A 20,477-nucleotide genomic window follows, 5' to 3' on the forward strand; every position below is an offset into this window, starting at 1 on the left:
CAGTCTTGTGCTCTCTTCATTCTCTTCTCTTCTCTGTTCCCTTTTCCTGTTAGTATGTTCCTCAACACGTGTTCTTTGAGATTGTGTTTGTACCTTTCCAGTGATTCTCTGTGCCCCAGTCACACTGATGCCCCAGGGAGGAACAGGGTATTGTTTCCACCCAGTTGTCACCTTCCAGCCTGCAGCGGCTGTACACTGTCTGTTTGGGTATCAGCTGTCCCTCAGACTGGGCCAGGGAGTGGACTGTACTTTGGGAAACCTGCCACTGTGAAAACTGTGTGCATTCCAACAGCTGGAGAAAGGGATAGGGACAATCCGGAGGAGAACGCAGTCTCAGAGGGAGATGGCTGTACAATTAGAGAGTTACTCACTGGACCTTCATGAAATATCTTCACAGCCACTGATGCTTCTTAACATGCACCTTCCCTACGCAAACAAACACACACACTCACATTCACAGTCGAACTCATACACTCACACTCTCACACACAGTCTAATACATACACATTGACACACGTACAGTCTAACACACAAATCACAGACACACGCACAAATCTCACATGCACACACACACAGGGCATAGAACAATTCAGCACAGTTCAGGCCCTTCAGCCCTCAATGTTGCACCCACTTGTGAAACCAATCTGAAGCCCATCTAAGCTACATTATTCCATTATCATCCATATATTTATCAAATGACCATCTAAATGCCCTCATAGTTGGCGAGTCTACTACTGTTGCAGGCAAGGCATTCCATACCCTTACTACTCTCTGAGTAAAGAAACTATCACTGACCTCTGTCCTATATCTATCACCCCTCAATTTAAAGCTATGTCCCCTTGTTCTAGCCATCACCATCCGAGGAAAAAGGCTCTCACTGTCCACCCTATCTAACCCTCTGATTGTCTTATATGTCTCTACTAAGTCACCTTATAACTTTCTTCTCTCTAACAAAAACAGCTTCAAGTCCCTCAGCCTTTCCTCATAAGACCTTCCCTCCATACCAGGCAACATCCAGTCAATCTCCTCTGAACCCTTTCCAAAGCTTCGACATCCTTCCTATAATGCAGTGACCAGAACTATACATAATATTCCAAGTGCGGCTGCACAAGGTTTTGTACAGCTGCAGCGTGACCTCGTGGCTCCAAAACTCAATCCCTCTACCAATAAAAGCTAACACAACTTCTTAACAACCCTATCAACCTGGGTTGCAACTTTCAGGGATCTATGAACATGGACACTGAGATCTCTCTGTTCCTCTATACTGCCAAGAATCTTACCATTAGCCCAGTACTCTGTATTCCTGTTAATCCTCACACTTTTCTGCATAAAACTCCATTTGCAACCTGTCAGCCCAGCTCTGCAGCTTATCTCTGACCCTCTATAACTTGCAACATCCTTCCGCACTGTCCATACCTCCACCAACCTTAGTGTCATCTGCAAATTTACTAACCCATCCTTCTACACCTTCATCCAGGTCATTTATAAAAATGACAAACAGTAGTGGCCCCAAAGCAGATCCTTGCGGTACACCATTGGTAACTGAACTCCAGGATGAACATTTCCCAACAACCACCACCTTCTGACTTCTTACAAATAACAAAGAACAAAGAAAATTTACAGCCCACCAACAGGCCCTCCAGTGCGCCAAGCCTGAGCCGATCCAAATCTACTGTCTAAACCTATCGTCCAATTCCTAAGCATCTGTGTCCCTCTGCTCCCCACCTACTCATGCATCTGCCCAGAAGCATCTTAGATGAATCTACCGTGCCTGCCTCTACCACCTCTGCTGGCAACGCATTCCAGGCACCCACCACCCTCTGTGTGAAGTACTTGCCACGTGTATCCCCCTTAAACTTTCACCTCTCACCTTGAACATGTGACCTCTCGTTACTGAATCCTTCACCCTGGGAAAAAGCTTGTCTCTATCCACCCTGTCTATACCCTTCATGATTTTGTAAACCTCAGTCAGGTCCCCCCTCAATCTCCTTTTTCGATTGAAAACAATCCTAACCTACTCAACCTCTCTTCATAGCTAGCACCTTCCATACCAGGCAACATCCTCGCAAACCTTCTCTGCACCCCCTCCAAAGCGTCCACATCCTTTTGGTAATGTGGCGACCAGAACTGTACACAGTATTCTAAATGCGGCCAAACCAATGTCTTGTACAATTTTAACATGATCTGCCAACCCTTCTACTCAATACCCCATCCGATGAAGGCAAGCATACCTTATGCCTTCTTGACCACTCTATCCACCTGTATAAATAGCCAATTTCTGATCCAAACTGCTAGATCACCCTCAATCTCATGCCTCCATATTTTCTGCAATAGCCTACCTAGAGAACTTTGTCAAACTCCTTACTGAAATCCATATACACTACATCAACTGCTTTACCCTCATCCACCTGTTTGGTCACCTTCTCAAAGAACTCAATAAGATTTATGAGGCATGACCTACTCTTCACAAAACCATGTTGACTATCCCTAATCAAATTATCCCTTTCTAGATGATTATAACTTCTATCTCTTATGATCTTTCCAACACTTTACCCACAACCGAAGTAAGACTCACTGGTCTATAATTATCAGGGTTGTCTCTCCTCCCCTTCATGAACAAGGGGACTACATTTATTATCCTCCAGTTTTCTGGCATTATTCCTGTAGACAATGATGACATAAAGATCAAAGCCAAAGGCTCTGCAATCTCTTCTCTAGCTTCCCAGAGAATCCAAGGATAAATTCCATCTGGCCCAGGGGACTTATCTATTTTCACACTTTCCAGAATTGATGAAACCTCCTCCATGTGAACCTCAATCCCATCCAGACTAGTAGCCTGTATCTCACTATCCTCCTCAACAACATTGTCTTTTTCCAGTGTGAATTCTGACAAGAAATATTCATTTAGCGCTTCTCCTATCTCCTCAGACTCCATGCACAACTTCCCATTACTGTCCTTGATTGGCCCTAATCTTATTCTAGGCAAAAGTGAGGACTGCAGATGCTGGAAACCAGAGTTTAGATCAGAGTGGTGCTGGAAAAGCACAACAAGTCAGGCAGCATCCGAGGAGCAGGAAAATCGACGTCTCGGGCAAAAGCCAAAACATTGATTTTCCTGCTCCTCGGATGTTGCCTGACCTGCTGTGCTTTTCCAGCACCACTCTGATCTAAACCCTAATCTTACTCTAGTCATTCTTTTATTCCTGACATACCTATAGAAAGCTTTAGGGTTTTCCTTTATCCGACTTGCCAATGACTTCTCATGTCCCCTCCTGGCTCTTTTTAGCTCTCTCTTTAGGTCCTTCCTGACTAATTTGTAATTTTCAAGCATCCTAACTGAGCCTCCACATCTCATCCTAACATAAGCCTCCTTCTTCCACTTGACAAGAACTTCAATGTCTTTAGTAAACCACGGTTCCCTCACTCGAGCACTTCTCCCTGCCTGACAGGTACACACTTTTCAAGGACACACAGTAGCTGTTCCTTGAACAAGTTCCACATTTCAACTGTGCCCATCCCCTGCAGTTTCCTTCCCCATCCTATGCATCCTAAATCCTGCCTAATTACATCATAACTGCCTTTCCCCCAGCTATAACTCTTGCCCTGTGGTACATACCTATCCCTTTCCATTGCTAAAGTAAGCATAATTGAATTGTGGTCACAATCACCAAAGTGCTCACCTACCTCCAAATCTAACACCTGGCCAGGTTCATTACCCAGTACCAAATCCAATGTGGCCTCGCCCCTTGTTGGCTTTTGTCTACATACTGTGTCAGGAAACCCTCCTGCAGACATTGGATAAAAACGGAGCCATCTCAAATACTCAAACTATAATCTTTCCCATCAACATTTGGACATACACAGTCTAACATACACAAACACAGCCCCCTCCCCCCCCCCAAACACACTCACTCACGCACACACACACACACACAGGCAAACGCACACACACACATTCACTCACACACACACCCACAGGCACACTCACATACACACACACACACAGGCACATGCACACCCACACACATTCACTCACACACCCCCACATACATACACACACACACACACACACAGGCACATGCACACCCATACACATTCACTCACACACATACCCACATACATACACACACACCCACATACATACACACACACAGACACACACACACAGACACACACACACACAGACACACACACATACACACACCCACACACCCACACACACACAGACACACACACACACACACACCAAGCGACTCTCAATCTTTCTGTCCTCTCCTGACCCGTTGGCTTTAATAAGACCGCGCTTAACATTGTCTATTTGCCTAATCCTAGGAACAAGCTGCTGGGATCTGATCCTGCCAACATAGAAACAGGAGTAGGAAGTGGCTATTTGGCCCTTCTGCCCTGATCTGAACAATGTATCTCCAAGCATGGCAGCACCATGGCTCAGTGGTTAGCACTGCTGCCTCACATTACCAGGGACCTGGGCTCGATTCCACCCTCAAGCAACTGTCTGTGTGGAGTTTGTACACTCTCCCCGTGTCTGCGAGGGCTTCCTCCCACAGTCCAAAGGATGTGCAGGCTGCATGGGTTAGTGATGGGGAATGCAGGATTACAGAGATGGGGTTGGGTTAGCTGTGGGGAATGCTGGGTAACAGGGATGGGGTGGGTTTGCCGTGGGGAATGCACGGTTACAGGGATGAGGTGGGTTAGCCGTGGGGAATGCACGGTTACAGGGATGGGGTGGGTTAGCCGCAGTGAATGCAGGATTACAGGAATGGGGTTGGGTTAGCCATGGGGAATGAGGGATTACAGGAATGGGGTGGGTTAGGCATGGGAAATGTTGTGGTACAGGGATGGGGTGGGTTAGCGATGGGAAATGCTGGGTTACTGGAATGGCGTGGGTTAGCCGTGGGGAATGCACGGTTACAGGGATGGGGTGGGACTGGGTGGGAAGGTCTTCAGAGGCTCAGTGTGAACTTATTGGGCTGAATGACCCACTTCCATGTACACATGAAGATTTGGTCATGGAGATGGAGACAGCTGTTTAGAGATTGACCACAAGTTCCTTCCCAGGAAGTTTAAGGGGTGGAGCTGCTGACTAACACTGAAATAGTACTCTTTCAGAAACACACACATAATGTTGACAACAAATATTGACTCTGCGTTGCTCTGCTTTCTCTCTGTTTGTTCAGTCAGAAATGGATTGGGTCAGGTTTGTAGGCGAGTGCAATTTGGAAAGGATGAGAAGATGAGATAAGTGTTGGCTAAGTCAATAGCTGTTTAAATTCTTTTTCTCATTATTTGTAAACTTGAAAATGAAGAGATGTGAACTGTCATCCACTTGCACAATGCAGGCATGATAGAAATAATAATTCTAGATGCTGCTGTATTGGATAAGGCAACTAATTCTCAGAAGGACAGAGTTTGCCGTGAGCTTATTCTGTAGCAGTTTTAGTTCGAGATTGTATACAAACTGAGTTTTTTTAAAAAACAGACATTTTAGCGGGATCACTAAAACCAGGAACATTACACAATCTTCAACTGGCATAGGGGTGTGTGAACAATTGGTGTGAATAGGAAAGGGTTTAGGTCACTTGAAACATTCGATACCAAGGAGTAAGTGTGAGGGGTATGTTCTTGCCCAGGAATGAGATTTTGTTGTAAACTCAAAGAAACAGCAGCTCCATGTTTTTTTTAATTTACTCATGGGGCATGGGCATCACTGGCTGGGCCAGCATTTATTATCCGTCCCTAGTTGCCCCTTCAGAATGTGGGGATGAGCTGTCTTCTTGAATTGCTGCAGTCCACCTGCTGTGGGTTGACCCCAATGCCCTTCGGGAGGGAATTTTAGGATTTTTAACCCAGCCACAGTGAAGGGACGGCAGTGTATTCCCAAGTCAGGATGGAAGGTGCTATCTAAAGATTGATGGTGAATTTCTGCAGAACGCTCCCCAATAGTAGAGCGATGGAAACTGGGGATTCAGAAGAAGTCAGAATTAGGGTGTAGAGGAGCGTGTTGATCTTGGAGGGTAGTGGAACCGGAGGAGATCACAGAGGCACGGTGACAATGTTCCCTTCCTGAGACTCTAGGTGTGACTGCATGATGGACAGAACAGACATTCCGTAATGGAGAAGGGGACCCATCCATTCCCCAAACTACATCCCAATTTCCAGTGAAACGGGGGGAGGTTCCGAGTGCCCATCCCCAGTTTGCATTAGCGTTGACCCTGGTTTGGATAGCTGTTCCTGGAGAAAGCTGTAAGCTGATGCGGAATGAGCAGGCAGGGAAAGACGGGGAAAGTGAGGCTGTGTCTAACCCAGGCAGAGAATGGAGGAGGGCCAAGATACGGCAGTTAACATCCAGGCCAGTTCAGCAATGACAGTGAGGTATCTGTTAAAAGATCAATGCCATCAGTAATTGGAGAGGCTAGAGGCAGCAGTGAAGACACTCTCTGATCTTTTCCATTTGCCTGATCGATATCTGATTGCTGTCCCAGGTGCTGCTGTTATTAAATAACTGGCAGAGTTCTCACAATGACCTAGCGCCTCTGAGTCGCACTAACATAGTGATTGTATTGAGTTGGCATTTCTGGGTGAACTCCCTCACTTGCCTCCTGTTCTGAAGGTGCCAGTATCCCAGGCCTCAGGGACTGACCCTCCATCCCTCACCCTCCACCCTCACTCTACAAGCAGTCTGTGGTATCTCTCCCTCTCCACAGCAGCTGGAAGTGAACTGGGGAGCCTCAAGGTCCTGCTGGGGTTTAACAGGAAAGGTCACATCCCAGAGAGAGTCACATTCCATCCCAGTGGGAGGGGAGGGGAGGGGGGGAACTAACTCCCAGACAACTGCAGCAGAACTGTCCCTGACCCCCCTCCCCCTGTCCTGGGACAGTCCCTGACCCCCTCCCCCTGTCTCGGACAGTCCCTGACCCCCTCCCCCTGTCCTGGGACTGTCCCTGACCCCCTCCCCCTGTCTCGGACAGTCCCTGACCCCCTCCCCCTGTCCTGGGACTGTCCCTGACCCCCTCCCCCTGTCCTGGGACAGTCCCTGACCCCCTCCCCCTGTCCTGGGACAGTCCCTGACCCCCTCCCCCTGTCCTGGGACAGTCCCTGACCCCCTCCCCCTGTCCTGGGACAGTCCCTGACCCCCTCCCCCTGTCCTGGGACTGTCCCTGACCCCCTCCCCCTATCCTGGGACAGTCCCTTACACCCTCCCCCTGTCCTGGGACAGTCCCTGACGCCCTTTCCCTGTCCTGGGACTGTCCCTGACCTCCTCCCCCTGTCCTGGGACAGTCCTTTACACCCTCCCCCTGTCCTTGGACCGTCCCTGACCTCCTCCCCCTGTCCTGGGACAGTCCCTGACCCCCTCCCCCTGTCCTGGGACTGTCCCTTACACCCTCCCCCTGTCCTGGGACAGTCCCTGACGCCCTTTCCCTGTCCTGGGACTGTCCCTGACCCCCTCCCCCTGTCCTGGGACAGTCCCTGTTGACTGATTAGTTCACATGGGATTCAGGGATACCGAGCCATTTGGATATAAAATTTGCTTGAAGGTGGGAGACAGAGGACAGTGGGGAAAATAATGCATTCATCTGCAGACCCGTTTAAGTTTTTTTGAAGGGGCTGCTGTTAAAGTTCTGGTTGCACTTCAGCCCCACACTCCTGATCTATGGTCACCTGAAGCAGGGTACGGTAGACAAGTCTATGAGCCGCCTTGTGGCTTTGCTTCTAGGCCTGGCCAAGATAACCATTAATAGGTCCATGCTGCAGCCTGGAGAGGAGCTTGGTGTTCCTGCCTGTCTGCTCCCCTTCCACAGTTACATCTCCACTCCATTCCGGATCCAAGGCACTGTCCAGATCCAGGGGAAACCGTCCAGATCCAGCGAGGGGACTGTCCGGATCCAGGTGGGGACTGACCTGATCCAGGAAGGGGACTGTCCGGATCCAGGGAGGGGACTGTCCGGATCCAGTGAGGGAACTATCCAGATCCAGGGAGGGGACTGTCCGGATCCAGTGAGGGAACTATCCAGATCCAGGGAGGGGACTGTCCGGATCCAGGTGGGGACTGTCCAGGTCCAGATGGGGACTGTCTGGATCCAGGGAGGGAACTGTCTGGATCCAGGGAGGGGACTGTCCGGATCCAGGGGGCACAGTCCGGATCCAGGGAGAGGAATGTCCAAATCCAGGGAGGGGACTGTCCGGATCCAGGGGGCACTGTCCAGATCCAGGGAGGGGAGTGTCCAGATCCAGGGAGGGCACTGTCCAGATCCAGGTGGAGACTGTCCGGATCCAGGGAGGGGACTGTCCGGATCCAGGGGGCACTGTCCAGATCCAGGGAGGGGAGTGTCCAGATCCAGGGAGGGCACTGTCCAGATCCAGGTGGAGACTGTCCGGATCCAGGGGGCACTGTCCAGATCCAGGGAGGGCACTGTCCAGATCCAGGTGGAGACTGTCCGGATCCAGGGAGGGGACTGTCCGGATCCAGGGGGCACTGTTCAGATCCAGGGAGGGAGTGTCCAGATCCAGGGAGGGCACTGTCCAGATCCAGGTGGAGACTGTCCGGATCCAGGGGGCACTGTCCAGATCCAGGGAGGGCACTGTCCAGATCCAGGTGGAGACTGTCCGGATCCAGGGAGGGGACTGTCCGGATCCAGGGGGCACTGTCCAGATCCAGGTGGAGACTGTCCGGATCCAGGGAGGGGACTGTCCGGATCCAGGGGGCACTGTCCAGATCCAGGGAGGGGAGTGTCCAGATCCAGGGAGGGGACTGTCCGGATCCAGGGAGGGCACTGTCCGGATCCAGGGAGGGGACTGTCCGGATCCAGGGAGGGGACTGTCCAGGTCCAGGTGGGGACTGTCTGGATCCAGGGAGGGGACTGTCCGGATCCAGGGGGCACTGTCCAGATCCAGGGAGGGGACTGTCCAGATCCAGGGAGGGGACTGTCCGGATCCAGGGGGCACTGTCCAGATCCAGGTGGGGACTGTCTGGATCCAGGGAGGGGACTGTCCAGATCCAGGGGGCACTGTCCAGATCCAGGGGGCACTGTCCGGATCCAGGGAGGGGACTGTCCGGATCCAGGGAGGGGACTGTCCAGGTCCAGGTGGGGACTGTCTGGATCCAGGGAGGGGACTGTCCGGATCCAGGGGGCACTGTCCAGATCCAGGGAGGGGAGTGTCCAGATCCAGGTGGAGACTGTCCGGATCCAGGTGGAGACTGTCCGGATCCAGGTGGGGACTGTCCGGATCCAGGTGGGGACTGTCCAGATCCAGGTGGAGACTGTCCGGATCCAGGGGGCACTGTCCAGATCCAGGTGGAGACTGTCCAGATCCAGGTGGGGACTGTCCGGATCCAGGGAGGGGACTGTCCGGATCCAGGTGTGGACTGTCCGGATCCAGGTGGGGACTGTCCAGATCCAGGTGGAGACTGTCCGGATCCAGGGGGCACTGTCCAGATCCAGGTGGAGACTGTCCAGATCCAGGTGGGGACTGTCCGGATCCAGGGAGGGGACTGTCCGGATCCAGGTGTGGACTGTCCGGATCCAGAGGGCACTGTCCGGATCCAGGGGGCACTGTCCGGATCCAGGGGGCACTGTCCGGATCCAGGTGTGGACTGTCCGGATCCAGAGGGCACTGTCCGGATCCAGGTGGGGACTGTCCGGATCCAGGTGGGGACTGTCCGGATCCAGAGGGCACTGTCCAGATCCAGAGGGCACTGTCCGGATCCAGAGGGCACTGTCCGGATCCAGGTGGGGACTGTCCGGATCCAGGTGTGGACTGTCCGGATCCAGAGGGCACTGTCCGGATCCAGGTGTGGACTGTCCGGATCCAGGGAGGGCACTGTCCGGATCCAGGTGTGGACTGTCCGGATCCAGAGGGCACTGTCCGGATCCAGGGGGGACTGTCCGGATCCAGAGGGCACTGTCTGGACCTGAGGGGAATACCGAGGTTGTTGTGAACAAACTGCTTTCAACCAGAGCAGCAGACTGGGAGACCAGGTGGTGAATGAAGGAGAGAGAAGATTCTCGGCCCAGCTTCTCCCAGTCCCATGATGAGAATGTGGGCCATTCCCCATTCCCTTCACTCTGTGGTTGTCAGTCTCTGTCACTGGGTCGTCCCATGAATGAGATGGGTAACCTCTCTCAGATTTTATTTTACATCTTATTAACTTCAGGCGAGGGCAGGGATTATAGCATTGACACGCACTGAGCTCTGTAAAAAAAAACCCAGAGAATATAAAATCTTCAGAAAGACCTTGCCGTTGAAGGGCAGATTTGTGTGGCTGTTGATCCCAGAGCTCCCTGTAGAGGGTTTGCATCTGCAGTTACTCCGTGAATGATAGCAGCTGATTCAGAGAATGACAAACGCTTGTGTGTGATTTGGTAAACCCTCTCAGTCCCAACAGTCTGACTGATTTAAAATGCAGGGGGTAACAGTCCTGGGCATTCACTGTTCAACCCCCTGTTACACTGACTCAGTGATAGTGAAATAGATTTTACAATGAGTACAGAGGAATCTTCCAGCGTAAGCAATAATACCCAGCTCAGAGCAACCATGACACTGTAAAGATGGTGAGCATGATTCTTAAAACTGATTCTTAATCCTCAAGGCAAAAGATAAGGTGGGGGTATGGTCAGTATGGACTGGTTGGATCAAAGGCTCTGTTTCTGTGTAAGATGTGTAAGAATGTATGTGCAGATGTTGGTGCCATATGGTGCCTGTGTGTAGGGGAGGTTACACGATGCTGGGCTCTCAGTACACAGTCAGACCCACAGTCTGCAGGCACACTGAGCTGCCACATTCTCCAATCAGAGCCCACTATTTTAATTCATTTTTGTGGGATCTGGGTGTCAATGGCTGGGCCCAGCATTTATTGCCCCCATCCCTAGTTGCCCCTTGAGAAGGTGGGGGTGAGCTGCCTTCTTAAACCGCTGCAGTCCATGTGCTGTGGGTAGACCCACAATGCCCTGAGGGAGAGAATTCCAAGAGGACAGTGAGACCGTGAGCCCAGGTAAAGGATGTCAGGCTGGACAAGCCCCAACCCACATTGCTACACATTACACTCTCGATATCCTGTCCCTGCTCTCTCTCTCTCTCTCTCTTTCTCTCTCTCTCGACATATACCTCTCTCTCTCTCTCTCTCTCTCTCTCACTCTCACTCTTTCTCTCTCTCACTCTGTCCCTGTGTGTCTTTATCTCTCTCTCTCTGTGTTTCTGTCTCTCTCTCCCTGTCTCTCTGTCTCTCTCTGTCTCTCTCTCTCTCTGCCTCTCTCTCAGTCTCTTGCTCTCTCTGTCTCTCTCTTTCTCTCTCTGTATGTGTGTGTGTCTCTCTCACTCTCTGTCTCTCTCTCTCTCTGCCTCTCTCTCTCTCTCTGTCTCTTGCTCTCTGTCTCTCTCTCTCTCTGTCTGTCTCTGTCTCTCTCTGTGTCTTTCTCTCTCTCTGTCCCTCTCTCTCTCTTTCTTTCTCTCTCTGTCTGTCTCTCTGTGTGTGTCTCTCTCTCTCTCTCTGGACAAATTATAAGTGTGATGTTGTAGTCACAGTTTACTCAGAGCCTTGCTCAGAAACAAGAAACTGAGAATAAAACTTATCAAAACCACTCAGTGTGAGTTTAATATCACCCCTGGCTCTGGGGGTCATGTTCCCTCCTCTGACTCAGCAAATTGTGACTTCCAGAGATTCAAACACAAGCACCACTCAGGTGCAGGGCTGAGAGAGCCACACTTCTGGAAGGTCAGCACTGAGGGAGTGGGAGTGAGAGAGGGGCAGCACTGAGGGAGCGGGCACTGAGGGAGGGTCAGCACTGAGAGAGCGGGCAGTGAGGAATGGTCAGCACTGAGGGAGGGTCAGCACTGAGGGAGGGTCAGCACTGAGGGAGTGGGAGTGAGGGAGGGTCAGCACTGAGGGAGGGTCAGCACTGAGGGAGGGTCAGCACTGAGGGAGCAGGTAGTGAGGGAGGGTCAGCACTGAGGGAGCAGGTAGTGAGGGATGGTCAGCACTGAGGGAGCAGGCAGTGAGGTAGGGTCAGCACTGAGGGAGCAGGCAGTGAGGGAGGGTCAGCACTGAGGGAGCGGGCAGTGAGGGAGGGTCAGCACTGAGGGAGCGGGCAGTGAGGGAGGGTCGGTGCTGAGGGAGCAGGAGTGGGAGTGAGGGAGGGTCAGCACTGAGGGAAGGTCAGCACTGTGGGAGCAGGTAGTGAGGGAGGGTCAGCACTGAGGGAGCAGGCAGTGAGGGAGGGTCAGCACTGAGGGAGCAGATAGTGAGGGAGGGTCAACACTGAGGGAGCAGGCAGTGAGGTAGGGTCAGCACTGAGGGAGCGGGCAGTGAGGGAGGGTCAGCACTGAGGGAGCAGGCAGTGAGGGAGGGTCAGCACTGAGGGAGCAGATAGTGAGGGAGGGTCAGCACTGAGGGAGCAGATAGTGAGGGAGGGTCAGCACTGAGGGAGCAGGCAGTGAGGGAGGGTCAGCACTGAGGGAGCAGATAGTGAGGGAGGGTCAGCACTGAGGGAGCAGGCAGTGAGGGAGGGTCAGCACTGAGGGAGCAGGCAGTGAGGGAGGGTCAGCACTGAGGGAGCAGATAGTGAGGGAGGGTCAGCACTGAGGGAGCAGGCAGTGAGGGAGGGTCAGCACTGAGGGAGCAGATAGTGAGGGAGGGTCAGCACTGAGGGAGCAGATAGTGAGGGAGGGTCAGCACTGAGGGAGCAGATAGTGAGGGAGGGTCAACACTGAGGCAGGGTCAGCACTGAGGGAGCGGGAGTGAGGGAGGGTCAGCACTGAGGGAACAAGCAGTGAGGGAGGGTCAGTGCAGAGCGAGGAGGGAGTGAGGGAGGGTCAGCACTGAGGGAGTGGGAGTGAGAGAGGGTCAGCAGTGAGGGAGCGGGCAGTGAGGGAGGGTCAGCACTGAGGGAGGGTCAGCACTGAGGGAGTGGGAGTGAGAGAGGGTCAGCAGTGAGGGAGGGTCAGCACTGAGGGAGCAGTCTCTGTCCCATTGAATGGTGGCATTTACCAGCTCGATAGAATGATATACCAATTGGAAGCTGGTTTGACAATTAGATGACCCTTGACGTGCTGTCAAGCCATTTTTACTTTAATCGAAGATAATGTTCTAACTATTGAATCATGTTTTTCAAAGATGCTGAAAATAAAACGCTTCCTTTATCTAATGTTTGCCAAGATTATTCAGAGTCTTATTCTTGAGAATAGTCATTAGAGATCTGTGGCTCCAAGTTAATCCAGGAAAATGTGGCAACTCATTTTGGATTTGTGAATGCGACTGAGTATTTGTATTCCCAAATGGCCCAGTGCAGAGAGAGAGGGTGGAACAGGAATTGGGGCAGTGGTTTTTGTATGAATGATGGACTCTCCCTGAGTAGTTGGCCCTCTGGCTCAGTGGTTAGCACTGCTGCTTCACAGCACCAAGGACCCAGGTTCATTTCCAGCCTCAGGTGACTGTGTGGAGTTTGCGTGTTCTCCTTGTGTTTCCTCCCTGTGTACAGGTTAGGTGGATTAGTCATGGGAGCTACAGGGATAGGGTGGGATGCTCTACAGAGGGTCAGTGTGGACTCAATGGGTTGAATGGTCTGCTTCCACACTGTAGGGAATCTGTGATACAGAGTGCATCAATACTTGGATGCTGCATAAATTAAACCATATGTTTTGTGTGACTGGACCTGCACCTGTGTACATTTGGGGTCAGTTTTCTGTATGTTTGGGGGATTCTGTTTATTTTCATACCTTTAGGGGTGTGGGTGTTGTTAGCAATCCCTAATTACCCTCGAATTAAGAGGTTACCCAGCCATTTCAGAGGGCACTTACTTTGGGTGTGGAGTCACCAAAGGGGCTTTTGTGAATCAGACAAGCTTTGAGAAGGATTACTGAAAGGGTAATGCTGTTTCTCTGTCCATAGATGTTGCCAGACCTGCTGACTTTCTCCAGGTTGGTTTGTGTTTGGGGATTTGCAGTAGATTTTATGATCTAGCTTTTGCATTCCAAAAAATCTCACTTGCTGCATTGTTGAGGTTAGTAACCATGGGCCCAGATACCTGGATGATTATCGTAATAAAAGCTAAACACTGTGGAGTCTGGAAATCTGAAACAAACACACACAGCTTGCTGGATAAACTCAGCAGGTCTGGCAGGGTCTGTGGAGAGAAAGCAGAGTTCACATTACAGGTGAGAAGTTTTCTGGCTTCCTGGCCGAATGATATTATCACCAAGTTACCATCTCCCTCGGTGTGTCTTTGGGATTCAGATTGGCGGCTGTTTGTCAGCCTAGGGGTAACTCTGTAGCTGGCTTTGTGCTGTCTGTTGCGGTGGGGGGGGGGGGGGGGGGTAGATGAGTGAGAGTATGCTCAGTGCAGATGCCTTTGCTAACGTCTTGTGTCTATCTTTGCTGTTTGTAGGGCTTCAGTAGGATGCTGGTTGGGGAGGTGAGTATGTCCAGCAGTGGTGTGGTCTGCTGGCAGTCCGTCCTGCTGCTCATCCTCGGGGCAGTGTTATCCGGCCATACTTCAGGATGTCCGGCTCGCTGTGACTGCTCAGCGCAGGAGAGGTCGGTGGTCTGTCACCGGAAACGCTTCATCACCGTCCCCGAGGGGATTCCCATCGAAACCCGGCTGCTGGACCTCAGCAAGAACCGCATCAAGACCATCAACCAGGACGAGTTTGTGGCGTACCCACTGCTGGAGGAGCTGGAGCTGAATGAGAACATCATCTCCACGGTGGAGCCTGGGGCATTCAGTAACCTCCCGAACCTGAGGGCACTGGGCTTGAGGAGTAACCGCCTGAAGCTGATCCCTCTCGGGGTTTTCACTGGCCTCAATAATCTGACCCAGCTAGACATTAGCGAGAACAAGATTGTCATCCTGTTGGATTACATGTTCCAGGACTTGTCTAACCTCAGGTCCCTGGAGGTGGGTGACAATGACCTGGTCTATATCTCCCACCGGGCGTTCAGTGGGCTGCACAGCCTGGAGCAGCTCTCTCTGGAGAAGTGTAACTTGACCACCATCCCGACCGAAGCTCTGTCCCACCTGCACAGCCTGGTGGTGCTCAGACTGCGCTTCCTCAACATCAACGTGATCCCGAACTATTCCTTCAAGCGGCTGTACCGGCTGAAGGTGCTGGAGATCTCGGACTGGGTGTACCTGGACACCATGGCCCCGAACTGCCTGTACGGGTTGAACCTGACCTCGCTGACGGTGACCAGCTGCAATCTGACCGCGGTGCCGTACGTGGCGATCCGGCACCTGGTCTACCTGAAGTTCCTGAACCTGTCCTTTAACCCGATCGGCGCGGTGCACGGCCACATGCTGCAGGAGCTGCTGAGACTGCAGGAGCTGCACTTGGCCGCCTCCCGCCTGCACACCGTCGAGCCGTACGCCTTTCGGGGTCTCAGTCAGCTGCGGCTCCTCAATGTGTCCGGGAACGAGCTGGTCACCCTGGAAGAGACTGCCTTCCACTCGGTGGGTAACCTGGAGACCCTCATCCTGGACAGGAACCCGCTGGCCTGTGACTGCCGCTTGCTGTGGATTTTCCGGCGTCGCTGGCGGCTGAATTTTAACCGGCAGCAGCCCGTGTGTGCAAGCCCGGAGATGGTCCACGGGAAGGAGTTCAAGGACTTCCCTGATGTGCTGCTGCCCAGTTACTTCAGCTGCAGGAGGGCACGCATCCAGGACAAGGCACCACAGACGGTGCGTGTGGATGAGGGCCACACGGTTCACTTCAGCTGCAGCGCGGACGGGGACCCTCCTCCTGTCATCCTCTGGATCTCCCCCAGGAAACAGCACATCTCCAGGAAGACCAACGGCCGCCTCACCGTCTTCCCGGACGGGACCCTGGAGGTGCGCTACGCCCAGCTCCAGGACAACGGCAGCTACCAGTGCATCGCCATGAACGCGGGAGGCAACGACAGCACCAGAGCGACCCTCCATGTCCGAGGGTACTCCCCAGACTGGGGACACCAAGGCAACAAAACCTTCGCGTTCATCACCAACCAACCCAACGACAGCAATGCCAACAGCACCCGCACCTCTGTGCCTTTCCCGTTTGATATCAAGACCCTCATCATCGCCACCACGATGGGATTCATCTCCTTCCTGGGGGTTGTACTGTTCTGTCTCGTCCTTCTGTTCCTCTGGAGCCGGGGCAAAGGCAACACCAAACACAACATTGAGATCGAATACGTGCCTCGGAAATCGGACGCGGGGATCGGAACCACAGACGCCCCTCGCAAATTCAACATGAAAATGATCTAAGACTCTCCGCTGGCGAGAGATTGCTGCTATCTGTTTGCAGACACACAGTCTGACAGACCCTCCTGAAAGTAACACACTCTCTCCCGAGGGCAAGACCCAAACAGCGGGTTGGATGTCAACTGTTTTTTTGTTTTGAGACTCGTCCCAAACCCGTTTGAAGGCGAAATTTCATTTTAGTTAGTTGGAATGCACAATCCGGAATTGCATAGATTCATCTTTTATGCCATTTTTTTCTATGTGAAGGTGATACTGAGTGTCCCACTCTGAGGAAGCCAGTGAACACCACCCTCAGCCTGTTCCCAGTCAGCTCCTCACCCGGTGGGACATTTCCAACAGTACAACTGGATTTTGAATTACAGCCCAATTATGCCAGCCTCATTATTACACCTGGGCACCATGTCTCCACAAGGGACTGTTCCAGGTACCAGGCACTGCTCTCTCTCTTCACAGTGCCCATAGAGCCCAGTTGCAAAGTTGAGAGTGTGGGAAACCACCAGATAACCAGGCAGGACAAAAAAAAGACACAAAGCATGCACCAAACATTTGGGCTCTGTTCATTTGTTCAGACATTTACTAAGAAAGAACAGGAATGGATTTAACAGCCATTGAGTAGAATGTTGAATACCCAGCAAGGAAAACCAGGACACCTTCATCATGAGAGACAGGAACAGAATCCCCCAAGGCAATGATACCATGACCCAGTCACTTCACTCAAGCAACCGTACCCACCCATTTGTAGCTCACTCTCTTGCCATCACTGACTCTGCCCACCTATCCTCACATCCTGACTCATCTCAGTTGTCACTGAGTGTACACAGCACATGGCCCCAAATGGAGGCTCCAATCTCATTTTGTAATTCGTGTTAAGTTGGTCCTTCAAAGATACTGTCTGGTCCCAGTGGGGAAAAAAAATCAAGCTTAATATTACAACAAGTCAGAACTCTGACGTTCCCTGACCTCGATCCATCAATGAATGTGTGTGTCCTGATCTGTGATCAGTCCCCAGTGATCATCACCACCACCACTGCCCTGAGTATAGGAGCACCTTCCCTGAACTTACCAAACTGCATGTTTGAACACGCCGAGTGTGGACCATCTGGTCTCCAACACTGAGGAAAGGGCCTGAGGAAATGTTCACTAACTTCACTCAAGCTGTAAATATTTAATTGCAGCATTTTTATCAGAACATTCTGTGCACAAAACCCGGGGCGGGCGGGGAAATAAGGAATTAAAGTGAACCCCAGGTGTATCTGACCAGGAAGTGACTCTGTTGCATTTGTGTAAGAAAAGTATAAATATAATGATATATATATCTGGAATTTTCTTTCCTTCACTGAACTTCCATGATGTCTTTTATATATTAAACAAGAAAAAGCGAAGAATGTTCTGGTGTTTTCTCTAACTTTTATGAATAATCCAGAAAAATCAGAATCGCAGAGGAAACAACTTGCCAAAACAAAAGCAATTTTTCTACAATGACTGGGGACAACAGCATGACTTTTTACTAAAGATCTTTTACTTACTATGTGCAATGGGATTTGCAAGTGACCGTTACATAATAAAGGTGGATTTACTGGTTTCCTATTCATCAGCTCGACCTCCAACTCCTGCTCTATGGTGTTCCAGTGCAAGCAAATCACCAGCATAATGTCCAGTCCTACTTGTCTTTATATGTGTGTGTGTGTGTCTGTGCATATTATACAAGTGTGTGCATATTATACAAGTGTGTGTATGTGTGTGTGCATATTATACATGTGTGTGTGCATGTGTGCATATTATATATGTGTGTGTGTGTATGTGCACATATTATATGTGTGTTTTAGGTGTGTGTGTATATCTGTCCGTGTGTGTGTGTGGGTGTATATATATGAGTGTGTATACATGTGTGTATATATGTCCACTTGTGTGCATATATGTTCACGTGTGTATGTATATATATCCACATGTGTGTGCAAGTGTGTCCTTGTGTGTGTTTATAATTGTGTATATGTGCATGGGTATGTAAACAGGTGTGCATGGATGTGTATATTTCTGTTTGACACAATGCCACACAACAGACTTATGAACAAGGTCATAGGTCACAGAATAAAAGGGTCAGGAGCAATATGGATACAAAATTGGCTCTGTAATAGGAAACAGAGTGGCGTGGTCAATGGATATTTTACAAGCTGGAGGAAGGTCTATAATAGGGTTCCTCAGGGTAGGTATTGGGATCTTTACTTTTTCTGAGATAAATTAATGATCTTGGTGTGCAGGGGCCAATTACAAAGTTTTCAGATGATATAAAACTTGGTAACATTGTAAACTAAGGTGTGGAACTCCAAAGGGGTATACACATGTTTGTGGACTGGGCAGATAGGTTGGCAGGTAATGTTAGTGTGGATAGGTGTGAGGGGAGATAATACACCCGATTGTAAAGGGAGTGCAGGAGCAGAGTGAGCTGAGGTATATGTGAGCCAGTCATTGGAGGTAGCAGGCCAGCTGGAGAGAGCAGTTAATAAAGCACACCATGTTTATTAACACACAGTAACATCGGTATTTATTAATAGGCACATCAAGCACAAGAACACATTAACCCCCCCTCTCTCAACTGAACGTTAGTATCAATGCTGACAAGGGCCATCCAAACCACTCTCATAGTCCCCAACTCAGAGTCAGTGACCTTCACACTCATTGCCTACATGTTACTGTGTTATTGTGTGTGTGTTACTCTGTGTCCATGTGTTATTGTGTGTGTTACTCTGTATTCATGTGTTATTGTGTGTGTGTTACTCTGTGTCCATGTGTTATTGTGTGTGTGTTACTCTGTGTTCATGTGTTATTGTGTGTGTGTTACTCTGTGTCCGTGTGTTATTGTGTGTGTGTTACTCTGTGTCCATGTGTTATTGTGTGTGTGTTACTCTGTGTCCGTGTGTTATTGAGTGTGTGTTACTCTGTGTCCGTGTGTTATTGTGTGTGTGTTACTCTGTGTTCGTGTGTTATTGTGTGTGTGTTACTCTGTGTCCGTGTGTTATTGTGTGTGTGTTACTCTGTGTTCGTGTGTTATTGTGTGTGTGTTACTCTGTGTCCGTGTGTTATTGTGTGTGTGTTACTCTGTGTTTGTGTGTTATTGTGTGTGTGTTACTCTGTGTCCATGTGTTATTGTGTGTGTTACTCTGTGTTCGTGTGTTATTGTGTGTGTGTTACTCTGTGTCCGTGTGTTATTGTGTGTGTGTTACTCTGTGTTCGTGTGTTATTGTGTGTGTGTTACTCTGTGTCCATGTGTTATTGTGTGTGTGTTACTCTGTGTTCATGTGTTATTGTGTGTGTGTTACTCTGTGTTCATGTGTTATTGTGTGTGTGTTACTCTGTGTTCATGTGTTATTGAGTGTGTTATTATGTATGTTACTCTCTATCTGTGTGTTACTACGTGTCTGTGAGTTATTGTGTGTTACTGTGTATCTCCATCAATTCTAAACTACACAGGGATAATGAATGAATTTGCGCTCAAAACATCAGAGATGGCTGGTGAGAAAGGAAAGGTAGAGATGAACATTTCATGAAGATCATCCCTGGACCATACGCCTTCATGGGGCAGCCCTTGGTCAGAAGAATTGCTGAGATCCAGATTGAAATTTTTGAGATTGGGGAAGCAAGGCAGAGTTTGATTGGAAGACCCTCCTGGTTCTTCTAAGTGGGAACCTGTGATTGGAGGAGCAGTGAGGACGAGAGAGAGGGGACCTGTGATTGGAGAAGCAGTGAGGGCAAGAGAGAGAGGACCTGTGATTGGATGAGCAGTCAGGACGGAAGAGAGGGGACCTGTGATTAGAGGAGCAGTGATGTCAGGAACCTTTGTTTTGTTTGCCAAAGTCATCTTGTTGGACCTGTTTTTCAAGTTTACAAACTGTCACTGGAACAACAATAACCAAACTCAAATCTCTTCCTTTTTTATATCTGTCAAATAAATTATATTTGGAGTTATGAGCTGAAAAATGTTTTGCTGGAAAAGCACAGCAGGTCAGGCAGCATCCAAGGAGCAGGAAAATCGACCATCTTGGGCATGAGCCCTTCTTCAGGAATTCCTGAAGAAGGGCTTATGCCCGAAACGTCGATTCTCCTGCTCCTTGGATGCTGCCTGACCTGCTGCACTTTTCCAGCAACACATTTTTAAGCTCTGATCTCCAGCATCTGCAGTCCTCACTTTCTCCTATATTGGGAGTTATGTTTAGGGAGATCTGGACTTGAGTG

At 50.4% G+C, this 20,477-nt stretch overlaps 1 protein-coding gene across 18 annotated transcripts in view; it reads left to right on the plus strand.

Annotated features, from left to right (window-relative positions):
- LOC140458399 (leucine-rich repeat and immunoglobulin-like domain-containing nogo receptor-interacting protein 1) overlaps positions 1-17,833 on the plus strand; it is a 548,017-nt gene extending 530,184 nt beyond the window's left edge. For 17 of the 18 annotated variants that reach the window (XM_072552882.1, XM_072552885.1, XM_072552881.1 and 14 more), the window contains one exon: positions 14,397-17,833. In XM_072552882.1, the coding sequence (XP_072408983.1) occupies positions 14,409-16,250 (1,842 nt within the window). In that variant the 5' untranslated portion in view covers positions 14,397-14,408 and the 3' untranslated portion in view covers positions 16,251-17,833. Of the gene's footprint in view, positions 1-4,557; positions 4,591-14,396 lie in introns of those variants that run through there. The other variant, XM_072552899.1, reaches the window with a different exon arrangement.
- Positions 17,834-20,477: the final 2,644 nt, after the last annotated feature.

This window comes from Chiloscyllium punctatum, chromosome 33, assembly GCF_047496795.1.
Source record: "Chiloscyllium punctatum isolate Juve2018m chromosome 33, sChiPun1.3, whole genome shotgun sequence".
In the NCBI taxonomy this organism is placed as follows: domain Eukaryota; kingdom Metazoa; phylum Chordata; class Chondrichthyes; order Orectolobiformes; family Hemiscylliidae; genus Chiloscyllium; species Chiloscyllium punctatum.